The following is a 22,532-nucleotide window of genomic DNA, read 5'->3' as shown; positions in this document are numbered from 1 at the left end:
TATGGTGATCAGACGAGACTTCTTCATGGCGGAAGTCCCGTCCTCGTGGGTTCAAGTAATTGTTTAAAAGAAGAGATTCATCGTGACAATGGGGATAATTCATGCTTACAGTCATTGAAAAGTCTTTATTCATCTGTTGCAATGTCCAGATTGTCTTCAATTCTTTTCATCGCTTTGGCTTCGCCCTTGACAGCCTTGCCGGAGCCCATCGATTCCAAATTTCAAAAACAAGGACCATGTTCTGGAAACACACCTTCTACTCGAGATCAATGGTGTGGATTTGATATCCATAGTGATTACTACTCGGTCGTTCCTAATACTGGTGTGACGAGAGAATACTGGCTTGAAATCAGTGAGATAACCTTTACTCCTGATGGAGTCCCCAGATTCGCCCAAGCTATCAACGGAACGATGCCAGGTATGAGAATCCCGGCTTGGAACGATATGTCAATTTGGAGCTAATTTTTCAAGGACCAACTATATTTGCCGACTGGGGTGATAATGTTGTCGTTCACATGACAAGTAACCTCAAGACTTCATCCAACGGTTCATCCTTTCACTTCCATGGCACTCATCAAAACCACACAAACCCACAAGACGGAGTTGTTGCTATTACCCAGTGCCCTACTGCACCTGGATCCTCAGTAACATACAGATGGCGCGCGACCCAGTATGGTACCTCATGGTATCATTCTCATTTTGGGCTCCAGACCTATGATGGTGTTTATGGTGGTTTAATAATCCGTGGTCCCGCAAGCGCTAACTATGATGAGGATGTTGGAACTATTATGCTCAGTGACTGGTCGCACAAGACCGTCAATCAACTTCTACATCAGGTCCAGCGAGAGGGTCCCGCACTGATGGATAATGTTCTCATCAACGGTACTAATGTCTATGGAAAGGATAGCTATAAGAGCCAGACGGGAGAGAGATTCAGATTGGACTTTGAAGAGGGCAAAACATATCGCCTACGTCTCATCAACACCGGCATTGATACTCTGTATAAGTTTTCTATTGATCATCACACTCTCAAGGTCATTGCGGTAGACTTTGTATCAATTGAGCCCTATGAGACCGACCACATCAGCCTCGCAATTGGTATTGTTCTCACCACTCCTTATCTAGTTTCTTCTAACATTCTCCAGGTGAACGCATGGATATTCTCGTGACCGCAAACCAAGCTTCAAAGGCATCGTCTTTTTGGCTTCGCGCTATCCCTCAACTTGACTGCACCAGAAACGTCAACCCTCAAAATGCGCTCGGTATTGTATCTTATGCGTCGAACAGCACTACGCCTACGACGAAAGGACGCAAGCATGAGGATCATTGTCAAGACGAACCTTACGAGAGCATTGTACCTGTCGTTCCTCACAACGTTGGGCCTCCCGAAATGGAAGTCATACAGCACGCCAACCGCTCTTGGAACTCGGACGGCATCATCAAATGGGCGCTCAACAGCACCACCATGATCGCAGAATGGGGCGAACCCTCTCTCCTTAAGCTCAATAACAACGCCTCATTCACCAAGTCTAATGCTGTCATTCGAGTTCCTAAAAAGGATGTCTGGGTTTACCTTGCTGTTGAGACAGAACAAGATATCTCTCATCCTATCCACCTTCATGGATTCGATTTTCATATTCTTGCTCAAGGCCCTGGTCCATACGATCCAAATGTTACCCTCAAGACAGAAAACCCGCCGCGCCGTGACACTGCTCTTTTGCCTGCCAAAGGACATCTTGTAATCGCATTTCTCACCGACAATCCAGGCGTGTGGCTCATGCACTGCCATATAGGTTGGCACGCTGCTGAAGGCTTCTCGCTACAATTTATTGTTCGAGAAGATGAAATCCCGAGCCTCGTGTCGGACCAGGATTATCAAGATATCGAAGAAGGTTGTAAAGCATGGAATGATTTCTCACACAAGATGAAGATGGAACAGGACGACTCGGGTATCTGATCAACTATTAGGATATTGCCATAGGTACAAAATGCGATTGATTTTATAGACCCCTATAAACCATATACGAACTGATCATGTTGCAAGACGCCACTCCATCACACATGTTCAGTGTTTCCATGTTACACCTTCGACCTTGGGCATCCTTTGCCTAGGCACTGACTTAGAGCCATGTCGACCTGTCTAGAGATCTTGCCCATTCCCATCATAATATATTCCCATACCATTTTGTTCCTTAGACTCCATTCCAGGTCGTCAAAAAAACAACAAAAAACATTAGCATCCTCATAGCTTGTAGGGGTATCTATGCATGTTTGGAGATAAACACATAATCCATCACAGCAACCCCATTGTCGATTCCCCCTTTCAACGCCAAATATCCGATAATATAATTATACTGATGATCAGTCAGCAAGATCTTCATCCACTAGAGTCTCCAGGAAGGACGAGCCTGGGTGGGATTCTCCGCAACAGGGGCAGATGCCCTCGTCGTCGCTATCCCAATCGAGATCGCTAATCTCGTATCCACTAGAGCGAGAGAATTGGACCCAATCCCGTTTCTCCATGTCTCTAGAGACTGGCACTCGTTTCCAGATGACTGATTCTTCGTCGCGGTTTGAAGTTGGGTGGCCCTCCTCAGTCGGGGCAGGAGGCAAAGCTCCAAGCCTGACATGGCCGTGGGAGTGGCCATGAACAGTATCCGAATCGTTTTCACTATCTTCGTCGTCATCATCCTTGGGCTTCCACGCCCGAATCACTCGGGCACACCATTTCTTGCCAGAGAGAGGTTGGAGATGCCTAGAGTGAGCCATATAGGAAGCCGGGCCATCAAGATACAAACCTTCGTCTTTGAGCATGCCGCTCATTTCGGCAGATGCCTTCATGCCAGTGTCATCAAAGGGCATACCCGTGACCTGGAGTTCATTCAAGGTGCAGCCGAGTTCATGAGAGCAGATATCGTGAAGTTCGGATCCGGAGAAGGGGAGGAGGGTGTCGGAGAAATTCACTAGGTCAAGACGGAGAGACACAAGAGATGGCAGCATTCGTGGTCGCGGCTGCTTCCTGTTTCGGTAACTCGGATCGAAGGGTGCACGAAGCCCCTCGAGAAAATCGACAATCTGGTTCCAAGTGTAGCACCGGAAGCCACCACGGACAAGGGGAGACTCTGTTGGACGTTGCTGAACCTTCAAGACGTGGTCCTTCTTCAAATCGGCATGATAACAGCGGTCCAATTTGTGTCGGCGACAGGGTTGGTCGTCATAGTATCGTGCAATAACACGAAAAGTGATATGAGTGATACTTTGGCGAAAGTTGGCGGGAAGCTCGGCAAAGGTGCGAACAGCTTGAGGAGTTGTGAAAGTAAAGTTGTTCGATTCCCACAGGTAACGAGTACCTTCGACGTGAAGAGCTTTGCAAGTAGCCAGGAAATTGATTGCAATCTGGTTGCCTCGCGTTTTCTCTTTGTCAGACATGTTCTCAGGTGTAAGGGGGGACAGAGGATCGACAATTGGGAAAGGAGACTTCATAGCGAACTTCAGAATACGGAGAATGACTTCCATAGGAAGGTAAGGGTGACCGAGCTCCTGAGCGGTCATAGAAGATCGGGTCTTGCGCTTCAAAGGATTGTATTGGTTCATATGGCTCAGAGCGACGGAAGACCAGGAAATGCCGTTTTCGCGAAGAATACGCTTCAGTTTCATGTTCTCTTCGGCAAGAGACTGATTTGCACGGCGGAGAGGATGGTTAAAGGCAGCCTTGGCCTGGTCTTCCTTGTCCCTACATTCCCACGGGTAAGCCGTCTGTAACTTGTCAGCCAATTCCAAGGCTGAGCATCTTTGAGATACTGACCGCGGGGGTGTTTGATGTCATGGTCACGTTTTGAAAGACAGTTGGCTTATGTGGATGGCTAATTGTGTGAACAGCGTCGCATAAGCGGTCGCAGAACGATCGCAACCTCCAGTCAACGAGAGTGGACGGGTCACAAACACGTTGATCCGAAGTCAGGTGAAGATGTCGTGAGCTTAGCCGGAAACTAAGACCACAAATGGGTGGGACGGTTTTGTACGGTCGATGGCAATGAGAAGGGTAGAGTAGAATAAAATGAGGAAGAAGGTGAAGTATTCAATCAGACGACCTGCATAGAAAAACAGAATGCAGAATAGAAAGGCTGCAATCCTGTTGCGCCGGCACTGAATCAAATGGTTATCTCTTTTGTGGTGATGCGGTCTGGGGAAACGAGGAGAGTAGGGTAGGTAGTTGAGTGAGTGAAGAGTTGAAAGGGCACAACCGTCCAGGGAAATGCTATCCGCTTGTCTCCCAATGGATTTGCGAATTGCAGGTGACAACAGCAAAGGCGCGACGCCTCCAGTGTCGATTTGTGCTGGCTTGTTGATTGTGGAATTGTCTGTGATGGATGGGAATGACAAAAGGAGAAGATGAAGGCAGGTGTTGCACGGGAAGTGCTTAGGGAAGTCGCTGGTCGGCACGTTATTACCTGAGGTTGCTGAAGCCAGGTGGAGTGGAGTTCCTGTCCCTCAAGTCTGCTGTTTCTTGTGTGACGTTATAGGCTCGGGTTGAGGAAGGCACGCACTGGCACTGGCAACACAAAATTAATAAGGCAAGGACCGCCGGGCGCAAGTTGCCTTTGCCGCTCGCCGACTGAAATTTCCCAAAAGTGGTAGCCCATGCGATCGAGATCCCCGAAGGTCCACAGAGGGGGTTTATAGACGAAGACAAAACATCCGGGAATCTTAAGGCAATGATAGTATTTCTGGCGTCATCAAACATTGCCCGCCATTTGAATTAGGAAAGCAATTCAGCCAAGCAACAACACCCTACACTTTCAGTGGTCTAAACCACTCTCTCACTGACATTAAGCTGAAGGGAAACTTGTGTTGGGTAGGATATGGTTCTGGTTATAAGTAGGAAAAACCCCGTTGGTGTTGAGACCGTGGCTCTAACATATCTTACCCTACTGAATATTTTTGCCTATGGATCACTACGAGATCCCGAATAATTTCAGCTATGTCTTCAGAGAGGACGCGAGGGATAATGTGACCAATGAAACTGGTAATTCCATTTGATGTTGTCTCTTGGTATTCATAACTGTAGTCGTTAAACAACGATCGATATACCCTAGCACGATCTTCGTCAAGGAATAGCATAGGAACCCTTGTGCTACGCAAGCCAAAATGCTATAGGCTATCCGTTTGTTCTAAAAGACTTCCGATGGGAAGCTCGAAAAGGAGCTTTACTCTATCTGCAGTTACATCTGTCTGTTATGGCGTCCTTGAACAAGCATTGTATATTGAGCGGAGCGGGCATCTGCATAACAGTCTTGGCCAACCTGCATTGAATGGAAAATGGCACAATGGAAAGACTCGCTGCCTCTGGCTCTTCGGCACCTTGGTAAGTAACTATATCTTAGTAGCCTCGAGCCAACATTGGACTGATTGGGCTTGGGCTGGCCATGAGATGTTGGCTCCCATCATCAAGGAGACGCCTTGAATGGAAGCAACCCAAACCCACTGAGACTGGGAAATAGACGTTGTGCCCAATCCTCCAACCATCGTACCAAAATCCAATGTAGTCCTTGATTGGTAGAATAACGCGAAGCTTGACACAACAGCTTCATGCCTCCGTGCCGGGAACCCATCATGGGCGCTGACGTCACCATTATTATTGTTCGATCTCAAACACCCCCGCTGCGATTGCCTTACATGTCAACTGAACATCGATGATGAAATGCATACGATTTTGCCATGATGGCTTGCATGCTATAATGTGTAAGCAAATAGCTCGTTTGCGAGGAGGTATATAAATCTGCTGGGGAAGCTTCAGTTTTTGTGCTTGAGTTCTGATCTTATCTTCAAACATCAACATCAACACAAAACACTCCCACCGCATACCAAACCAGACAAAATGTCTTTCTCCAACACAAACACTGGCGATGCCCCTGCCGACCCTTACAAGAAGGCCAACGTTGAGGAGGCTCCCCTCCAGACCAAGATTGAGGATCTCGTCCACTTCATCACCAAGGAGAAGTTTGGCATGATGACCACCCGGGGCTCAGGTTCTGGTAACCTAGTATCTCGCTGCATGGCGCTGGCTGCCACAGTATGTGTGCCTTCAATTGATATTAAAACTCTATCTGACATTTTTGTAGGAGACTGGAGGTATCGACCTTCTCTTCCACACCAACACCGAGTCTGGCAAGACCGACGACCTCGATGCTGACCCTCATGTCAACGTTTCTTTCATCAACGCCTCCGGAGAGTGGGCTTCCATTGCTGGTAATGCTAGTATCAGCACAGATCGCAGTCTTGTTTCCAAGCACTACAGCCCTACCCTCAAGGCTTGGCTTGGTGATCTCGGTGACGGTGTCCATGATGGCTCTGAGAACGACCCTCGTATCGGAATTATCCGCGTCAAGACAGTCTCAGTCACCTATTCGCTCGTTTCCAAGAACCTGCTGAGCCGCGCTGCCGACATCGCTTCTAGCGCCGTCACTGGCAAGCCTGCTTCGCCCAATACATTGAGGGAGATTTCGGAAGGGGATGTGCGATCTTGGCGCGCTTCGCGAGAGTAATATTCTGAATAATGCAAATCTCGCTTGTACGATAGGACTTTTATCAAAGGTGATACGAATTCATGACAATATTAGCAACCATTCACAGCTGCTTTCCGTACTCAGCTTTCCATAGCCTATCCCACTTCTCCTTGTCAACTGCAAACTCTCGTACGTAGTCGAGCTCCAGCTCGTGTGTTCTTCGACCAAGAAGGACGAGACTGTGAAGAGGAGGCCCGAGTTCCTCGTCGGTAGAGCAAAGCTCCTCCAAAGTACCAGCCACGAACTTCTCTGTCTTACCTCCGACGCGAGCAGCGCCAATGGCCAGACTGTCCTTGGTATAGACACCCTCCTTACGCTCATCCTCAATCTCTAGCATCTGTTGAGCACACTGGCCGACAGTCATGTATCGAGGAGGCTCGTAGACCAGACGACCTCGGGCCATATTCTCGAGACTCTGCTCCTTAACCTTGATATCTACCAAGACTAATGTGTGTAAACCAATCTGACGGTTCTCCTTTATCCGATCGTAGAAAGATGCGGGCTTCCATGTATCAGTGAAGAAAACCATTGACACAGTTTGACCAAAGTTGTAGAGCTGAAGACCGCAGGCGCCAATCCCGGACATGATGGAGGCGTTGGGAACGGTTCGGACGGGGATTTCGAGTTCTCGCGCACGGAGAACGAGGTCTGTATGAGTAGTGGCACTATGGTGTATCAGTATACAGCTGTACGTTGGATTACTAGATCATACCCGAAGGGATCTCCAACAACAAGGAATGCAACATCCTCATTTTGCGCATTTCGGAGAATCTCGTCGCTGTTTGACTCAACCATCTCACGGTCAGCTACAGTGATGGAGCGTCCATAGTAAGATTCCTTGTATAATTAGCATTGGTTCATGGGTTATGGGAATGGTTGCATGTACCAGGACAGATTGCTCGACAAGCAGAATGCTAGTATAAGCCTCCAAATAGACCCTGGAGGCTTTCTTGACGACCTCAAGGCCCTTGACAGTAATATCTGTCTCGTCAGAGAGACCAAGTCCTACTAAGTACAGCATTGTGATCCTTTCCACGTCTGATTATCGCAGTAGTGTCTGGTGGTGAAAAATTGTCCCTAGGCCGCGACTCAAAAAATAGAGATGCCCCGCGGCGGGGTATTTTTAGCGCTTCTATCTGTGACCTCATGCCAAGCACCCCTGTCGCTCTAAAGCAATTATGGCCTGGGATAATTCGCACGGTTGGCGCCATGTTTAGCACCAGGACGATATTGCGGTTTTGACGAAGTGCGAGACTAAGTATATTCAGAAAGACCAAATGCTAAGTTTGGATCTGCGGTGAGTATATGCCAGAGATAGACTACAGGTCATAGTTCAATCACAAGAAACGAAATTACCGTTTAAGATCGTGCCTTTGAGTTAGATGCTGTCTCCATGTGAGTCTCATTTTTTTTTTTTTTTGGCTAGATCCGGTACAAATCCTACTACTATGATCGCGTCCCAACTTTTAGCATCCATGATCATTCTAGACCTATTCGCTTTCCTCCTAACATATTGATATAACCCACGATGTCCGACTCCAAGAAAGGTGCCTATAGTGGCGCGCCATCAGGCGATACCGATTTTCGAAAGACCTATGACCTCGACGAATACGCTGCCAAAGCCAATGAACGCGAGGCAAAGGAAAAAGAAGAGGCCAAGGCGCGTTACGAAGCCAAGCTTGCAGGCAAGAAATACCACAAGCCTTTGACAGGCGACGAAACATACACATCAGCGCGCCGAAATGTTATAGACCTCACACAACAAATCGGAAAGACGCAGCTGGTCCCCGGAGGTGCAGGCGTTGGAAAGCGTGGACGCGGAGCTGGTTTCTACTGTGAGCCTTGCGACCTCACATTCAAAGACAACAAACAATACATCGAGCATCTCAACACGCCACAGCACTTGATAAATACGGGCCAAACGACTGAAGTCAAGCGCGCGACGGCAGAGGAAGTCCATGAACGCATTGAGTACTACATCCGACGGCGAGACGAGCTAGAGAAGGAGAAGCAGACTAGCCTACACGAACGACTACAGTTGCGAGAAGAAGAGGCTGAGAAAGAAGCCGAGGAGCGGAGGAAGAAGAGAAGAGAAGACAATGAGAGGAAGAGGCTTAAGAAGGAGGAGGATGCAAGGGTGAAGATGGAATACGGAGAGGACGTGCGGGTTGATGGTGAACATGACGAAGATGATATGATGGCAGCAATGGGCTTTACTGGATTTGGGACGTCGAAGAAGTGATGGATATCCAAGTCGTTTAATGATACCCCGTGTTCAACATTGTTTTATATGAAAAGTATTGCCGGAGGGGTGTATAACAGTCAAGAATCTAACAGACGGTTCGAGATATCACAATACTGCAGAGGTCGGTGCGAGTGAAGCAAACAACCTTAGATAATAGTGCCAGGCAAGATTTTGATACAGCAGGCATTGCTTCCATGACTCAACAGATGTAAACCAAAGCAGCCAATCTTGTGAAATGGATCAGCGAATTGCTTTTCAATTTCTCTTCATGGAATCCGTGAGGCGGGGCCGTTTTCCAACTAGAGCCTAACGACTCCCCCACCACCCGCCGCCCACCAGAACATTAGGTCCAGTAGTAATGGATCACACCTCTACGGACTGATCTTGCATATACATATACAACCTCACCCGCTTTTACTGGCACACTTCAACTTTACTTTACAAGTGCTAAGCTAGAACCTCACCATCAGCGCCTCGTCCACAGAAGACATCATGGCTGCTAGCTCTGCCCCAGCAGCTTCGTTGCTCAAGCGACAGCTCAAAGAGATGCAGGCTGGCAAGGATATTCCAGGCATCTCATGTGGCCTCGTAAACGATAACAACATCTTTGAATGGGAGGTGATGCTCATGATTAGCGACGACTGCAAATACTACGGCGGTACAACCAGAGCCCAAGCTCGCTTCCCCCTCATGACCTTTGACATACGCTGACCTCGATTTCCAGGAGGCAACTTCCGGGCTCGTCTATCCTTTCCGTCGAGTTACCCTCACATGCCACCCTCACTCACATTTCAAGACCCCATTCCTTTCCATCCGAATATCTACGAAAACGGCAAGCTCTGCATCTCCATCCTCCATCCTCCCGAGGAAGATGAGTACGGTTACGAAGCAGCTTCTGAACGCTGGAGCCCAGTCCAGACGCCCGAAACTATTCTTCTCAGCACCATCAGTCTTTTCCACAGCCCCAACGACGAGAGCCCTGCCAACGTGGAGGCTGCACGTATGTTCCGCGAGGAAAAGGAGGGCAAGAATAAAGACTTCCGAAAACGTTGCAGAAAGTGTGTAAGGGAGAGCTTGGGAGAGGATTAGATGCAAGGCTATTCTCTATATATGTGGCTATCATGGGAGTATGAAGCATACGTGGGTTGGCGTTAGGTGGGAAACGCCTTGCGGACGATCAACAGCGTTCAAGCGGTGTCATGGAGCCTTTGGCGTATTTTAAATCAGTGTTGAACCATCAGCGAAATAACGACTCTCCACTATTATTACGCAGGAACATTAAGATGGCTTTTAGTCGTTGATTTCTCTCTTGGGTTGCAGTATCTAAGTGCTCTCTTCACCAACAAGCCCAATGACTTTGCCAACTACGCGATCCCATTCCTGATCCCATCTCAGAGAGCCTTCACTAACAGCACCCTTCTTCAAACGAGCCAACTCCTCTTGCCCAGAAAGACTCAGCAATCTCGCAAGAATCTCCGCCAATTCTGATGAGGTTTCGAAACCGCAGCCATTTTGACCTTCCTTGACAAGCTCGCTGAAGCTCTCAAAAGCTGAGTATGCTGCGACAGGGAGACCGGCACCAAACATGTCCACTACCTTCATGGGAAGATCGACACCCGAGCTGGACTTATGTAGCGAGATACCAAGGTCTGCCGAAGCAAGAAGTGAAGCATAGTCCCTGGTGGAAAGCCACGCTGTTATGATACGAACGCCAGGTAGTTTGCCCTCCTCCTGAATTGTCTTGATTCTTTCAAGGTAAAGTTCTTTCTGCGGACCCTTACCAGTAATTATAGCTAGAATGGGCGAAGCCTCTGCAGAACTGGCATAGGATACGAGAGCATCCAGGAGCAGACCAAAATCCTCGTCTGGCGTCCACGAAGTGCTACTCACGATGAGTCGTACTGCTCCATCGACAATATCCTTGGCAATATCTTTAGTCTCTGCAAGCCGAGACAAAAAGGCCAGACGCTTCGCAGTCGAGAGAATAGGCTGAAACACCTGGGCAGGTCGGTCATGAAGTGTGAGGACAGAACGCTTCAGGTTGAAAGGCTTCTCCTTGAGCTGGCGGGCCATAGCATCGGTGACAGAAAGGTTGACGTCTCCCAGATAGCGTCCGAGGCCGGTTTCATACCAACGGTACACAGGAACCAATGGCTTAACATACCACTTCCCTTGCGCCAGAATGGTGTAGCCATAATTATGCCAGTCCACTACAAGCTTGCTGCCTCGTAGGAAGGAAACCAAGAGTGCAACGTGAAAAGTCGGAATCGAGGGAGGGTTCTTGGGGGGTTGTTATCATAAAGCTAAAAAGAGCCGTAGTATGTGATATCAACTTACTTGAATGATGATCCATTTTGCAGCAGGAGCATCATACATCAAGGTACTGAATAAGCCCCAGAACTGCCATAAAACCTTGAGAGGAATGTTGAGAAAGAAGGGCAATGTTCCCCATTGAAGGACTTCAGGTTGTGGTGGGAGTGCATACATAGCGACGCGAGGGTTCCCGATGAGATCAGGGTGTCTTGAGGTTTCTATCAAGTGTTAGCTTCTGCACAAAATTCATGAGATCCAGACGATGGAATAATACCTTTGTAGCCCACGATATCGACATTGCGACCATGTTTGGCAACACTCAAAGCATGATATTGCATGCGAGGACTGCGCCCGACGTCGCCGACGACAAGAATCTGAATATGATCATCTTCAGGTTTCTGAGATGGCTGATAGCGAGTAGGAATAAGGATCGCAAAACCACGTATCAGCCACACCAGGAAGATACAGCTGAGACCGCCGGCAATGACGGAGACAATAAAAGCGGCTGACATATTAAAGAAATGAATCGGCAATCATGGCATGGCGTCGAGACTAATATGAATCCTTTTGGTGGTGCCCGCAGCAACCAGTTATGAGCGTTGTTGGAGTTGTGTTGGCTAAGGCCAAGGCCACCTTGCACTCTGGTCGAATGGATTTGAGGTTCCACAGGCGAGGACGCACAGGTACCGACGGTAAGAAAGCAAGGAGAGAGATAACGAAACAAAGCGATCTCGATTGAAGCTGATCCCAGAAGACGATCAAACATAGAGATTAATAAGTATTCTATTGACGCACAAGGTAAGCGAGAGTTGAAGATAAAAAGTGTCAGGCTGTGGGAGTAACGAAAAAGGCTTTGTGAATCATTCCACGCTCAAACTCAAAAGAAACAGCACCAGCTGCTTTCATCTAATTCAATCCAAAACAACAAATGTAAACTTTTTATGCTGCAGGGGAGGGAAGATGCAGTGTAACAAGCAACAAACCTGGCTCCATTGCTGTAATGAACGTCATAGCTTATGTCTCTTTGTCAAGCAAAGCAATCTACCTAGTAGGTGATGCGAGAAAACATAGCACCTTATTAATCCTACTTACAAGGTAGGTAGGTGGGTGATAGAAATACTTCGACGGACTTGAGATTGACTCAGAGTAAATGAAAAGCCTAAAATCTAACAAGGCACCTAGCTGTAGTTTTTGTTAAGTAGAATTGTTCAGCCTATTTGCGCTCCGATACTCTCTAGGTGTATAATACTGTGTAAAGCACAAAGATGGGAAACGGGAGATTATCACACCTCATCTCTAGATGAGGTTCAGGGGTTGAGATGCAACTCTGCTGCGGGGTGTGATAGCATTATGCCTAAAAGCGAGCTAGAGCATCAAATGCACTAACTTTTAGCGGAAAAGTAACCGCATGCAGGGGAGACGCCAAACTTTCCAGCGCTCAGCCAGTCAAAACTGACCATCCCCTAGGAATCCCCGACCAAACGACAAGGCCATGAGGGGACCAATCCATGATGCATCAGAGGATCAGGAAGGAGCAATCCAGATCAACAGTCAAGTGACTCCGAAATGGTATCAAGTCTTGGCGAATAGAGCAACCTTAGCAACTCTTTCACCGACTCAAGACCATCTTTTCAGCAGGATAAGATAGCTCAACTCTAATCCATTGATCGAGTCATTAACTTTCCCTCTCAGCTGTTTCCATCTTGGGTCTTAATCCTCTTGGCTTCCCGTCGATCGCTGCTCATTCGGGTCGTCACTTTTAGCTCCACGTGCTGGAGTCTCCTATCTCTAGCCCGCCACACCACCACAGCTCTTTCACGCCTCCCGCGTCTACCTCTGAAAAGGATTCTTGACGTCCCACGATCTCTTTCTCTTGTCTTTCTATATCCGATCCGGTACAGCTGCTTGCGACGCGCCCGTTTCACAAATTCAATTTTACACTCGACTGATGACGTTGCGATTGGCCCTAGGGGAGGCGTAAGGACTCTGTTTTGAAATCGCCAATACTTGCGCCGATATCCGATCACCGCCCTCATTGAGCGACTCTACGACTTAGTTCAAGATCGAACTTTTGACTTAAGCACCCATCCCGAGTTCTATAAATTAACATGGCGTCCTCATACGCCCTTCCGACCTCCTCTCTGCCGCATGCGCATCAGAACCATATGCATTCACACACACGAAGTCATTCTCAATCGTCGTTGAACAACATTAGACGGCAATCGACTTTCTCCAACGGGAGCCTTCCATCAGTACCTGACGAAGACCATAACCACGATACTAGCCACGATCATGCGAATGGGAACGGAAACCATTCTGCACACTCACACAATCCGAGCGTCCACAAGCATGGACACAGACGCTCCCGCATGTCCAACACAAGCGCATCCATTGCCCGCGAGAAGCTCCCTCCAGCACCATTAAACACCCTAGAGGGTTGGACAGAAGAGAGAACACCGGGAGGCAAGAGTATACTTACACCAGGTCCCGAATCGGCCAACATGACTTATTCCCCTCCGGAACTTCCTCACCACCATCATTCTCACGACCATTCACATTCCCACGACCACTCGCACTCTCATAGTCACGATCACTCACATAGTCATGATCATAGCAATCATTATGGACATGATCATGGCCATCCGCATGATGACGACAAGGGCAAAAGATCATTATTCACCCGCATGATTCTGCCGTATACAACAAGATTTCCCATTTTGAATGCGATTTTAATTGAAAAGGATTCCAGGCGAATTTTCTACTTCATGGCGTAAGCAAAACCACGTAATTTACCTGGAATGTTTAGTTAATTCAGATCTCCGTCTAGACTCAACTTTTCGTTCATGGCTGTACAGGCGTTTTACGGCTACGTCACAGATTCCCTTGGTTTACTGAGCGACAGTATCCATATGTTCTTTGATTGCGTGGCGCTCATGGTGGGCCTGTTGGCTGCCGTATTGAGCAAATGGCCTCGAAGCCAGAGATTTCCTTATGGCTTCGGCAAGATTGAGACACTGAGTGGATTCGCCAACGGCATCTTGTTGATGTAAGTAACTTTCGGGACATCTGCAGGTCCGGTATTAACCTATTGGGTGTAGGCTACTCAGTGTCGAAATTGCCTTTGAGGCTTTCGAACGGTTGTGGGAGGGAACTCAGACAAAGCGATTGGGCGAGCTCTTTATTGTGAGCACTCTGGGTCTTCTTGTTAACCTGGTTGGAATGATGGCATTCGGCCACCACCATCACCACGGACACGATCATGGACACGATCATGGACACGACCATGGGCATTCTCACAGCCATGATCATGGCCATAATCATGGCCATAATCATGGCCACGACCACGGCCATGACAACGAGAACATGCACGGTATTTACTTGCATATTCTTGCCGATACCTTGGGTAGTGTGTCGGTCATCGTATCGACAATATTAACGAGCTTTTGGGGGTGGGCCGGATGGGATCCGTTGGCGTCATGCTTTATTGCTGTTCTGATCTTTCTTTCATCCAAGCCGCTGGTATACTCGTCAGCAAAACGGCTGCTGCTCAGCATTCCGGAGGATACAGAGTACAATCTTCGAAACAGCCTGGGTGGTATTCTGAACCAAAGAGGAGTAGTAGGCTATTCGTCGCCAAAGTTTTGGCGGGATGACCACAGCGCTAGCCCTAGTGGAGGAAAGCTCTTGGGCGTTGTTCACGTAGTGGCAGCAAGAGGAGCTCCGTTGGAAGACGTCCGAGATCGAGTGCGCGAATATCTCTTGAGAGAAGGGGCAGACGTTGTGGTGCAAGTTGAGCGAGAAGGGGACAACAGCTGTTGGTGCAGCAGGCGAGGAATTCCAGCACCACCAGCAACACCCACATTGGCATCAGCGAAGGCATTCTAGGAGCGGAATTTGTCGCTACAGTGTTTAGAGGCGGAGTTTCAAGATGGGACAAACGATGTGAAAGAGGTGGGGACGTACAACGAAGGGGAGAAGCATTGTCGCGAGACGAAGTGTATGACTTGCTTGTATCAAAGAAGGGCAGCTGATTGTCGATTTACTTGCTGAGGGACACTCCGTTGGAATAACGGTAACCGCCAGAGAGCCAGAGACTGGTAAATGGTTCAATACCATTGCCAGTTGGGTTGTCTTGGTGTTTTCTGGCTTGGTATTCCCGGAGTTGGCCAACAACGTCATTCATGGGGCACGTGGAGGATCTCATGTATCATTAATAGGTTTTACTTGGATTCTCATCATGGAGACAGAAACTATAGAGTAGAGGGGTGAGACGGGTGTATATCCAGCAATAGAACAGGCTTCAATCACTATACAGCTTGCTTCTTATAAATGTTGCTCGTGATCAAGCTATGCTAGTGAGGGTGTATGTGAAACAGAATTGCAGTTTGCATGTGATAATCAGATGAAGTCTGGAAGACATGGGGATTGTGGGGCTCTTCTCCAACTGAAAGAGCCTAATCTGACCTGAAGATCTGGTGTATGACCTCACTTCACCTCGTTTGAGCTCTAGATGCAGAGCCCCTAATCCCGACGCAATTCCGTCTGCCCGGGTTGTTTGTAGCAGTGTAACTGCATGCTACTGCAGCCAGCTCACTGCATTGTAACTGACATCAGCATCCAGAGCAATGATATGCGGCCTCTAGTACCCCACGAAATTCGGTTCTTTTCCATGTGGGAACACAAAGACTCGATGCACCCCGCGAGCCGAAGCCGAGGCAACAAAAAACGAACAGAGCCGGGACCGGGGCTCGGGGATCGGGGGTGAGTGAGGGATCATTGCCCCGGAAGACCGAGGGGAGGAATTGGAGAATTAGATTCACTAGCTGTATTATTGCCCAGTGAAAAAAAATAATAATCGATAATCATTATTTAGTTGTTGTAATTAAACAAAGGCGTGAAGCTCCATGACAGAACCTCAGGTCAAGCTTGTACTGATCGAATAGAAGCTTAGAAAATACGCCTGTGATGTGCCTGATCAGATCTGAGTCAATGTACTCTCACTATCTCCCTCTCCCTTTTTTTATACCCTTTCCTATATCAGCTTGTCCTTTGCTTGACTCACATCATACCTGAGCTCTTGGTTACAAGCTACACCCTCCCCTCGGCCGAGACCACCCCACACTCTTCTTATCCCACTCACATCCTCCACATTCCACATTCCGAGGTTCATTGTGCCAAAACCCAACATAAACCCTTCCGCTACCTCACTTCTCGTCACCTCCTCCTTCTCGGTCATCATTCCCCTCCAAACTGTTCATAATGTCCTCCGCCGATACCCCAGACTCCGCCATCGAGGCCCGTGTCGTAGACAAGCTCAAGACCATTGCGCCCGCTCCTGAACCAAAAGCTGACTCCAAGGCCGGCGCATCCTCTGGCCTCGCCCAGCAGCTTCGCGCCTTTGCGGCTGGTGGTTTCGGTGGTCTTTGCGCTGTCGTAGTAGGCCATCCTTTCGACCTTGTCAAGGTCCGCCTTCAAACCGCTGAGCGAGGTGTTTACTCCTCCGCCGTCGATGTTGTTCGCAAGAGTATTGCTCGTGATGGTCTGCGAAGAGGTCTTTACGCTGGCGTAAGCGCCCCTCTCGTCGGTGTCACACCTATGTGTATGTCTTATTCCCTTTTCAACTTCAAATGCCGTCAACTGACCTAGCCAGTTGCTGTGTCCTTTTGGGGTTACGACCTCGGCAAGCAAATCGTCCGAGGTGTCGGTGAGGTCCCCGCGGAGGGCCTCACAATCGCCCAGATCTCAACCGCCGGTTTCATATCCGCCATTCCCATGACTGCCATCACAGCACCATTCGAGCGCATCAAGGTCATCCTCCAGGTCCAGGGTCAGAAGCAGCTTGCTCCCGGCGAGAAGCCCAAGTATAACGGAGGCGTTGACGTCGTCCGCCAGCTCTACAAGGAGGGTGGTATCCGTAGCGTCTTCCGCGGCAGCGCTGCTACTCTCGCCCGTGACGGCCCCGGTTCTGCTGCCTACTTTGCCGCCTACGAGTACATCAAGCGAAAGATGACACCGGTTGATCCTCTCACTGGAAAGCCCAGTGGCCAGCTCAGTCTCAGTGCTATCACATGCGCCGGAGCTGCCGCTGGAGTTGCCATGTGGATACCCGTCTTCCCCATCGATACGGTGAAGTCTCGTCTGCAGACCTCGGAGGGCAACGTCTCCGTTGGTAGCATTGTTCGCGAACTCTACGGAAAGGGCGGTGTCAAGGCATTCTTTCCTGGATTTGGTCCTGCCCTTGCTCGTGCTGTGCCCGCCAACGCCGCTACTTTCCTCGGTGTCGAGCTGGCTCACCAGGCCATGAACAAGGTGTTCGGCTAGATGCCGTGACAAGGAAGTTGTAAAGATAAAGCGATATAGGCATACACAAGAAAAGCTTGCTTTCGGATTTTTCAGGGGTTCGACACAGGTTGTTGACCATTGGGCAGGGTCACAGCGGATGGACGGCGTTGGTTGCTGGGCATGATATGAATTGTATTTTCCCATCCGCAGTGGATGCGCATTTCAAGCAGAATTCGAGCGCTGAGCATATCCTTTGTTTTACGCACATAGATCATGAACAGTTAGATCGTGGTATTGGCTTTCTGCTGTGATGGATAGATGAAATCAAAACATAATCACACACATCTGCCGTCAGTTGTTTTTCTTAGCTCACCACGAACAATGGCCGAATAGTGAAGATGAGATTTGTATTCACTTTCTAAACAAAATGCATTTGAGCAATCTTAGGCTCTTGACGGCGATTGTGCCTATAATCCTGGTATCGCTATATGCTACCCCACGTACCAGAATACATTGCCGCCGTTTTCGCCATAATAACCGTGCGCCGAATTCCAAAGTGAAAAGCAATATACTCTTAGCAACTCAATGAAACATATTGTGTCCTTGTAAATTCATCCCTTCCCTAGGTATCAATCCCAATGCCAATAGGTCCGGCATATCATTGCTGTGCTCCCTTTCATGAGTGGATGGTATCCCGCCAGTTCGCCGATGTCATGAGTAAAAAAGACAGACCTGCCTGTCGTCGAGTAAATAAGAGTAAACGACTAGCAGGAAGCAACGCGCGCTGAAATAGTATAAGGCGAAGAGATAAATAACGTTCTGCCCTAGGCCTCGAAAGAAGAGGATATTTGAGTCAACATCCTGTCAAAGGGCAAGTATAGTAGGGTATCATAGAGACTCGAGTGTTAAGCGCGCTCAGTAGTCGTCCAACGTCGTTTTGAAAGACTCATATCGCGGAAACGTTCGGCCTCGCCAGGAGGTCGAGGAAGACCCCAAAGTCCGCCCAGACCATCTCCAAGTTGTCCAATATGAAGCTCTTCAGCGGGCTTGTCGAAATCGTGCAAGATATCTGTCTTGATTCTAATAGGGGCTGATAGAATAGGGCCTCTGGGAGTAGCCTTTGGAGTAGTCTCTCCACTTGGGGGGAACGAGAACGAGCTAAGTGAGGTGATAGCCGCTGGCGGCAAGCTCATAGACAATGAGTTCGTAGAGTTAAGTTCAAAGCGTGAAGAAAAAGATGATTGTGTAGATGAGTTTGAGGTAGACATGGCGGTGGAAGCTTGAGCTTCTCCCTTGTTGTCCTCTGGGATACCTTTAAAGCGACCGAAGTTGGGCAGCACAGAATCGAAATCCTCCTTGTCAGAGGTATCGTCACTGCCATCATCCATCAGTCTAAGAGACGAAGGCCCAGGTGTCCACAAGCCGAACGAGGGTGTGTTAGCGCTTGGAGAGTTGCTCCTCGGGCCTGGTTCGCCTGTTGCCGTGGTAAGAGCTGGCCCTCGGTTCAATGGCCGTTGTGAGCCCGAAGTTCGCCGTATAGATGATCCCACGGTTGCGCTGGCCGAAGCACTACGACTACCCATGGGAATAATAGGATCGGAATAGACGAAAGAACCAATGAGTGGGCCAGGTCCGTCAGTACTGCTAATACTGGGGTTGCGGCCACGGATAGCAGCAGGGAAACCATCAGCTGAGGTTGATCGGGACGAGACTGGAGTCGAAGTTGTTGAGCGCAAGTGGTCGGTGCTTGCAGACATGCGAATATCGTACATCTGATGGGGAGAGACATGGGGCTCGGAGTTTGGTGTTTCGCTTGCTGATGCAGCCAGGAGAGTGTCGTAGTCAGCATCTTGTTTTCGTACTGCCATAGTGATGGAGGCAATGCCAACATCCATGAGAACAGGCTGATGAGTAATGGCGCCGATCAGAGCATTACATCCAGCTCCATGAGACACAAGAATGACAACAGTCTCAACATCCTCGTCTTCGGAAATCGAGGGGTCATGTGTGTCATTCTGCGAAGCTCCGGCAGCCTGCGTTACCATCTCGTCAGGCGCATCAGTCGTAGCGTACCAGTCCACCATCTTCTTCAGGCCACGTCGAAATCTCTTGTGCATGTCTGTCCACTCTTCTCCAAGTTGGCCGCCATCCCCAAAATCTAGTGGAGCTCTCATGGAATCCCATTGGTAATCGACGACAACGCACTCGTCACGCGCATGGGCCACGAATCCGTCGGGGATCTTTCCGGAACTCGAGATAGCATAGTTCGGCTTTGGTACTGTGTACCCTTTCTTTTCCATCTGAGTCGCCAGCTGCCCAGTTAGAGCCGCAGCCATAGCCGAGCCTGAAGAACCTTCCACTGCAGACCCTGATCTCAGGGGCCCAAGAGACGGACTGGCGGCGGGCGACCCGTTCCAAAGAGAAGCAGTAGAGCCGCTATGAGGCATCGGGGCGGGAGCGGGTGCAGATGTTAGTGCACTGTAGTCTTCGCGTCTTAGCAGTTCGGCTTTTGCACTTCCAAGCATGAGAGCCGCGCCAGGCGGTGGAGTAATCTGTTCGAAATATTCGGGAGACAGCCATTCTCCGAGAAAGGAATCCAGACGTAATATAGTGGATCGGAAGTGCTTTGGTGGTCCAGTCGCTGAAACGAAGATGTCGTTCGGACGGTAAGGCGATTCATGGGGAGTCTGTGCAAGACCGGAGCTGATTCCGATCGATGTTTGGGCGCATCGTAAGAATGGTGAGCTATGAATGACGACTTTGAATCGACGTCGCTTTTTTGTGCCTTTGGAGCTCGTCTCGTACTCGTCTTTCGCTTGTTCAAGAATACTGGAGATTTGGTTGCCAACAGCTCTGGCTTGGAGCCAGCCGCCGTAGGTCAGAGGCGGATCATAGGGTGTAGGAGATGAAAGATGCCATTTCTTGTCAGCAGCGTCGAGGCGGTTGCCGTGCCTAGATAGAGGTCAGTTAAGCTCTGTAACCAACATCATGCCCATACTGTCATGCTGTACGCATACGCAGCGCTAGGGCTACGCGATCTGATTGCGACGATGCATCATGACGACAGGGGTCTGGAAAGGTAGCTGAAAACGTACCTGACGACAAAGATGTAGGCCGGCGTACGGCCCATGGTGAAGTCTTCAACAGAGACAAAAGGTAGAAGCCGTGGCAGTGCTGAGACAGCAAAGACCTCGACAAGTTGAAGAGAAAGATTTGTCAGTTGTTTTGGTGGAAAGAAGAGTGAGGTTGGATTGAACCGAATAAGAGATGGAGGCCAAGGGGGTAGTCAAATATCCTGGCGCACGTCGCACAGTTAGTTTGGTTATTTTAGATGGAGCTTGTGCAGGCGCCCACTATAAAGCCGACGGGACTAGGCAGGGCAGTGTAAGTACTGTACCCAGGCACCTTCAAGCCTCCACTGTAAAAGTGACCGATTTAGGCTCCCCGGCGTTTTTGGCGTTTTGCCTCTGGGGGTCGAATTACTCAAATCAGATGAGACGGAAGAGGATAACTCAGCCAAAGACTCATATGCACGCCACGGTCCAGAAGGTCTACCGGTACACAAAGCAAAGCAGGGAGCTCGACTAGGATCGTATCTGGCGTGGCGGCTTAGCAGGTGACCAGGGGGTGGTTGGTCCCTTGGAGCCAGGCTTGAGGTACCCGGACTCACCTCAGCGAGTCACCGTCGCACGGCAGAGGTTGACCTGAGGTGAAGCCAGAGACAAAGGCAGGGTCCTTGAGGTGACGGGCGTAACATACACCGTGTCACCCCGGATAGTTAGGATATAAGATGAGGTGGAAGAGAAAAGGAGTATGTGGTGTTTCGATTTTGTTTGGTTGTTTGGGTTTCGCGTAAGACCTTGGAGAGAAATAATTGAAAGGAGGAGAAGTTATAGGACAAGTAAAAGAGGAGAAGAACACAAGGACAGGTGATGAGGACTACTTTTAGCAACAAGTTTGAGACCTCCAACACCCAAAAGTCGAAACACGACACATACACTTTACACTTTGATCTTACAGTACTCCTCACCTTATTACCTAGGTAGGTAGACCCAGGCCCAAAGAGAGTGGGCATCCAATGCATTGTATTTTGCCTTTGTGTTATGTTACGACAAGGTTAGCGGGCCAATGTTAGATACCTGGGTAGCTATGTATAAATCTCATGGAAGCTTTGGAGTTTCATTATCAGCCAGCTTTACAATCAAGAAAATAAACAGCTCTAACAAGTTTTAAGTGCACAGTCATGATCGGAGAGTTCTGTCAAAGTGGACTGAAACCAAACGATAATTGGCATTGATCAACATTGTCATAATAATTAATGAAAACGAGGCTCAGTACCGTATATACCACAAGTTTGGGGGTTCTCCCGAGGAGATATTGGGGGTTGGACTGTCCATCCGGACTGTCATGATACATCATTATATCGTGATTCTCCTCGACCCCAGGTTTTCTTCCCCCAGCTTCTCTCCATGACAGGTGATGTTTGAGGCTTTTTACCACGCGCTCCATCATTTCAAGCTGATGTTTCCGGCATGTAGTCACGGAACCACTCGCCATTGGATGTCTTTGGTTCTCGACCTCAGAGCTTCTGAAGTGACCCCGTGGCTCTATGCACGATATTATTGCTCAACCTCGGCCAAGACTCACAACCACCGAGTTTACCTTAATTAAGCCGGCCCAACCTTGGTCTTGCTCCTCCTACTGCACTGGAAGTACAGTACTGTGCATACAGTACAGCTCAAGATCCATGCCCTGTCCATGCATGGCATAACCTGGTCTAAGGTAGCGGTTATGAAGAAGACACATGCCAAGTGGATCACCTACGCCATTCAAAACACGACTCCATTGAATTTCACGTCTGCAATATTCATGTGATCGTACCTTTTCCAACTCCGGTGCCGGCCCTCATTCGTCACTTGCGTCTCACTAGAAGCCTTCTGTTTTTTCTCTTCAGCCCACCTGACGATACATGGCTTAATTTTATGGAGTCGTTTTGCACAAGGTCGTTCACCTTTCTCGGTATGCGCCAACGGCTTTGTTCGGCATCTTTCTGCCAAGGTGACCTTTTCTGCTCCTTCACTTGCAGCCGAACAACTCGAATGTCCTAGTCGCTGCCACCCCAGTCT

At 49.0% G+C, this 22,532-nt stretch overlaps 10 protein-coding genes across 10 annotated transcripts; 6 read left to right on the top strand and 4 right to left on the bottom strand.

Annotated features, from left to right (window-relative positions):
• The first annotated feature begins 43 nt into the window (after positions 1-43).
• Positions 44-2,159, top strand: BKA55DRAFT_286943 (Cupredoxin). Its single transcript, XM_046185530.1, has 3 exons — positions 44-418; positions 472-1,098; positions 1,146-2,159. The coding sequence occupies exons 1-3, from the start codon at positions 142-144 to the stop codon at positions 1,955-1,957; spliced, it is 1,716 nt and encodes a 571-aa protein (XP_046053311.1). The 5' UTR covers positions 44-141; the 3' UTR covers positions 1,958-2,159.
• A 202-nt stretch (positions 2,160-2,361) lies between these two features.
• On the bottom strand, positions 2,362-3,826 carry BKA55DRAFT_536433 (uncharacterized protein; the record flags this gene model as incomplete). Its single annotated transcript, XM_046189827.1, has 2 exons — positions 2,362-3,756; positions 3,806-3,826. The coding sequence occupies 2 exons, from the start codon at positions 3,824-3,826 to the stop codon at positions 2,362-2,364; spliced, it is 1,416 nt and encodes a 471-aa protein (XP_046053310.1).
• A 2,052-nt stretch (positions 3,827-5,878) lies between these two features.
• On the top strand, positions 5,879-6,545 carry BKA55DRAFT_687001 (uncharacterized protein; the record flags this gene model as incomplete). The annotated part of the gene is made up of 2 exons (XM_046199007.1): positions 5,879-6,073; positions 6,123-6,545. 2 exons carry the CDS (start codon positions 5,879-5,881, stop codon positions 6,543-6,545), a joined length of 618 nt encoding a protein of 205 aa, XP_046053309.1.
• Positions 6,546-6,627: 82 nt separating this feature from the next.
• On the bottom strand, positions 6,628-7,587 carry BKA55DRAFT_504743 (tetrapyrrole methylase; the record flags this gene model as incomplete). Its single annotated transcript, XM_046187119.1, has 3 exons — positions 6,628-7,231; positions 7,279-7,403; positions 7,453-7,587. The coding sequence occupies 3 exons, from the start codon at positions 7,585-7,587 to the stop codon at positions 6,628-6,630; spliced, it is 864 nt and encodes a 287-aa protein (XP_046053308.1).
• A 410-nt stretch (positions 7,588-7,997) lies between these two features.
• BKA55DRAFT_561296 (uncharacterized protein) lies at positions 7,998-9,049 on the top strand. Its single transcript, XM_046192149.1, has one exon. The coding sequence runs from the start codon at positions 8,095-8,097 to the stop codon at positions 8,806-8,808; it is 714 nt and encodes a 237-aa protein (XP_046053307.1). The 5' UTR covers positions 7,998-8,094; the 3' UTR covers positions 8,809-9,049.
• Positions 9,050-9,303: 254 nt separating this feature from the next.
• On the top strand, positions 9,304-9,900 carry BKA55DRAFT_504875 (ubiquitin-conjugating enzyme/RWD-like protein; the record flags this gene model as incomplete). Its single annotated transcript, XM_046187137.1, has 2 exons — positions 9,304-9,469; positions 9,536-9,900. The coding sequence occupies 2 exons, from the start codon at positions 9,304-9,306 to the stop codon at positions 9,898-9,900; spliced, it is 531 nt and encodes a 176-aa protein (XP_046053306.1).
• Positions 9,901-10,134: 234 nt separating this feature from the next.
• On the bottom strand, positions 10,135-11,636 carry BKA55DRAFT_504807 (glycosyl transferases group 1-domain-containing protein; the record flags this gene model as incomplete). The annotated part of the gene is made up of 3 exons (XM_046187126.1): positions 10,135-11,091; positions 11,149-11,342; positions 11,399-11,636. The coding sequence occupies 3 exons, from the start codon at positions 11,634-11,636 to the stop codon at positions 10,135-10,137; spliced, it is 1,389 nt and encodes a 462-aa protein (XP_046053305.1).
• A 1,596-nt stretch (positions 11,637-13,232) lies between these two features.
• Positions 13,233-15,009, top strand: BKA55DRAFT_505254 (cation efflux family-domain-containing protein; the record flags this gene model as incomplete). Its single annotated transcript, XM_046187171.1, has 3 exons — positions 13,233-13,894; positions 13,940-14,170; positions 14,223-15,009. 3 exons carry the CDS (start codon positions 13,233-13,235, stop codon positions 15,007-15,009), a joined length of 1,680 nt encoding a protein of 559 aa, XP_046053304.1.
• Positions 15,010-16,383: 1,374 nt separating this feature from the next.
• On the top strand, positions 16,384-17,445 carry BKA55DRAFT_591566 (mitochondrial carrier domain-containing protein; the record flags this gene model as incomplete). The annotated part of the gene is made up of 2 exons (XM_046195269.1): positions 16,384-16,723; positions 16,775-17,445. The coding sequence occupies 2 exons, from the start codon at positions 16,384-16,386 to the stop codon at positions 17,443-17,445; spliced, it is 1,011 nt and encodes a 336-aa protein (XP_046053303.1).
• Positions 17,446-18,311: 866 nt separating this feature from the next.
• BKA55DRAFT_591565 (uncharacterized protein) lies at positions 18,312-20,536 on the bottom strand (the record flags this gene model as incomplete). Its single annotated transcript, XM_046195268.1, has 2 exons — positions 18,312-20,358; positions 20,502-20,536. 2 exons carry the CDS (start codon positions 20,534-20,536, stop codon positions 18,312-18,314), a joined length of 2,082 nt encoding a protein of 693 aa, XP_046053302.1.
• Between the last annotated feature and the right edge of the window lie 1,996 nt (positions 20,537-22,532).

The sequence above is a fragment of the Fusarium redolens genome (genome assembly GCF_020744475.1).
Source record: "Fusarium redolens strain MPI-CAGE-AT-0023 chromosome Unknown BKA55scaffold_4, whole genome shotgun sequence".
Taxonomy (NCBI): Eukaryota; Fungi; Ascomycota; class Sordariomycetes; order Hypocreales; family Nectriaceae; genus Fusarium; species Fusarium redolens.
This window is presented reverse-complemented; position numbering and strand designations above follow the sequence as displayed.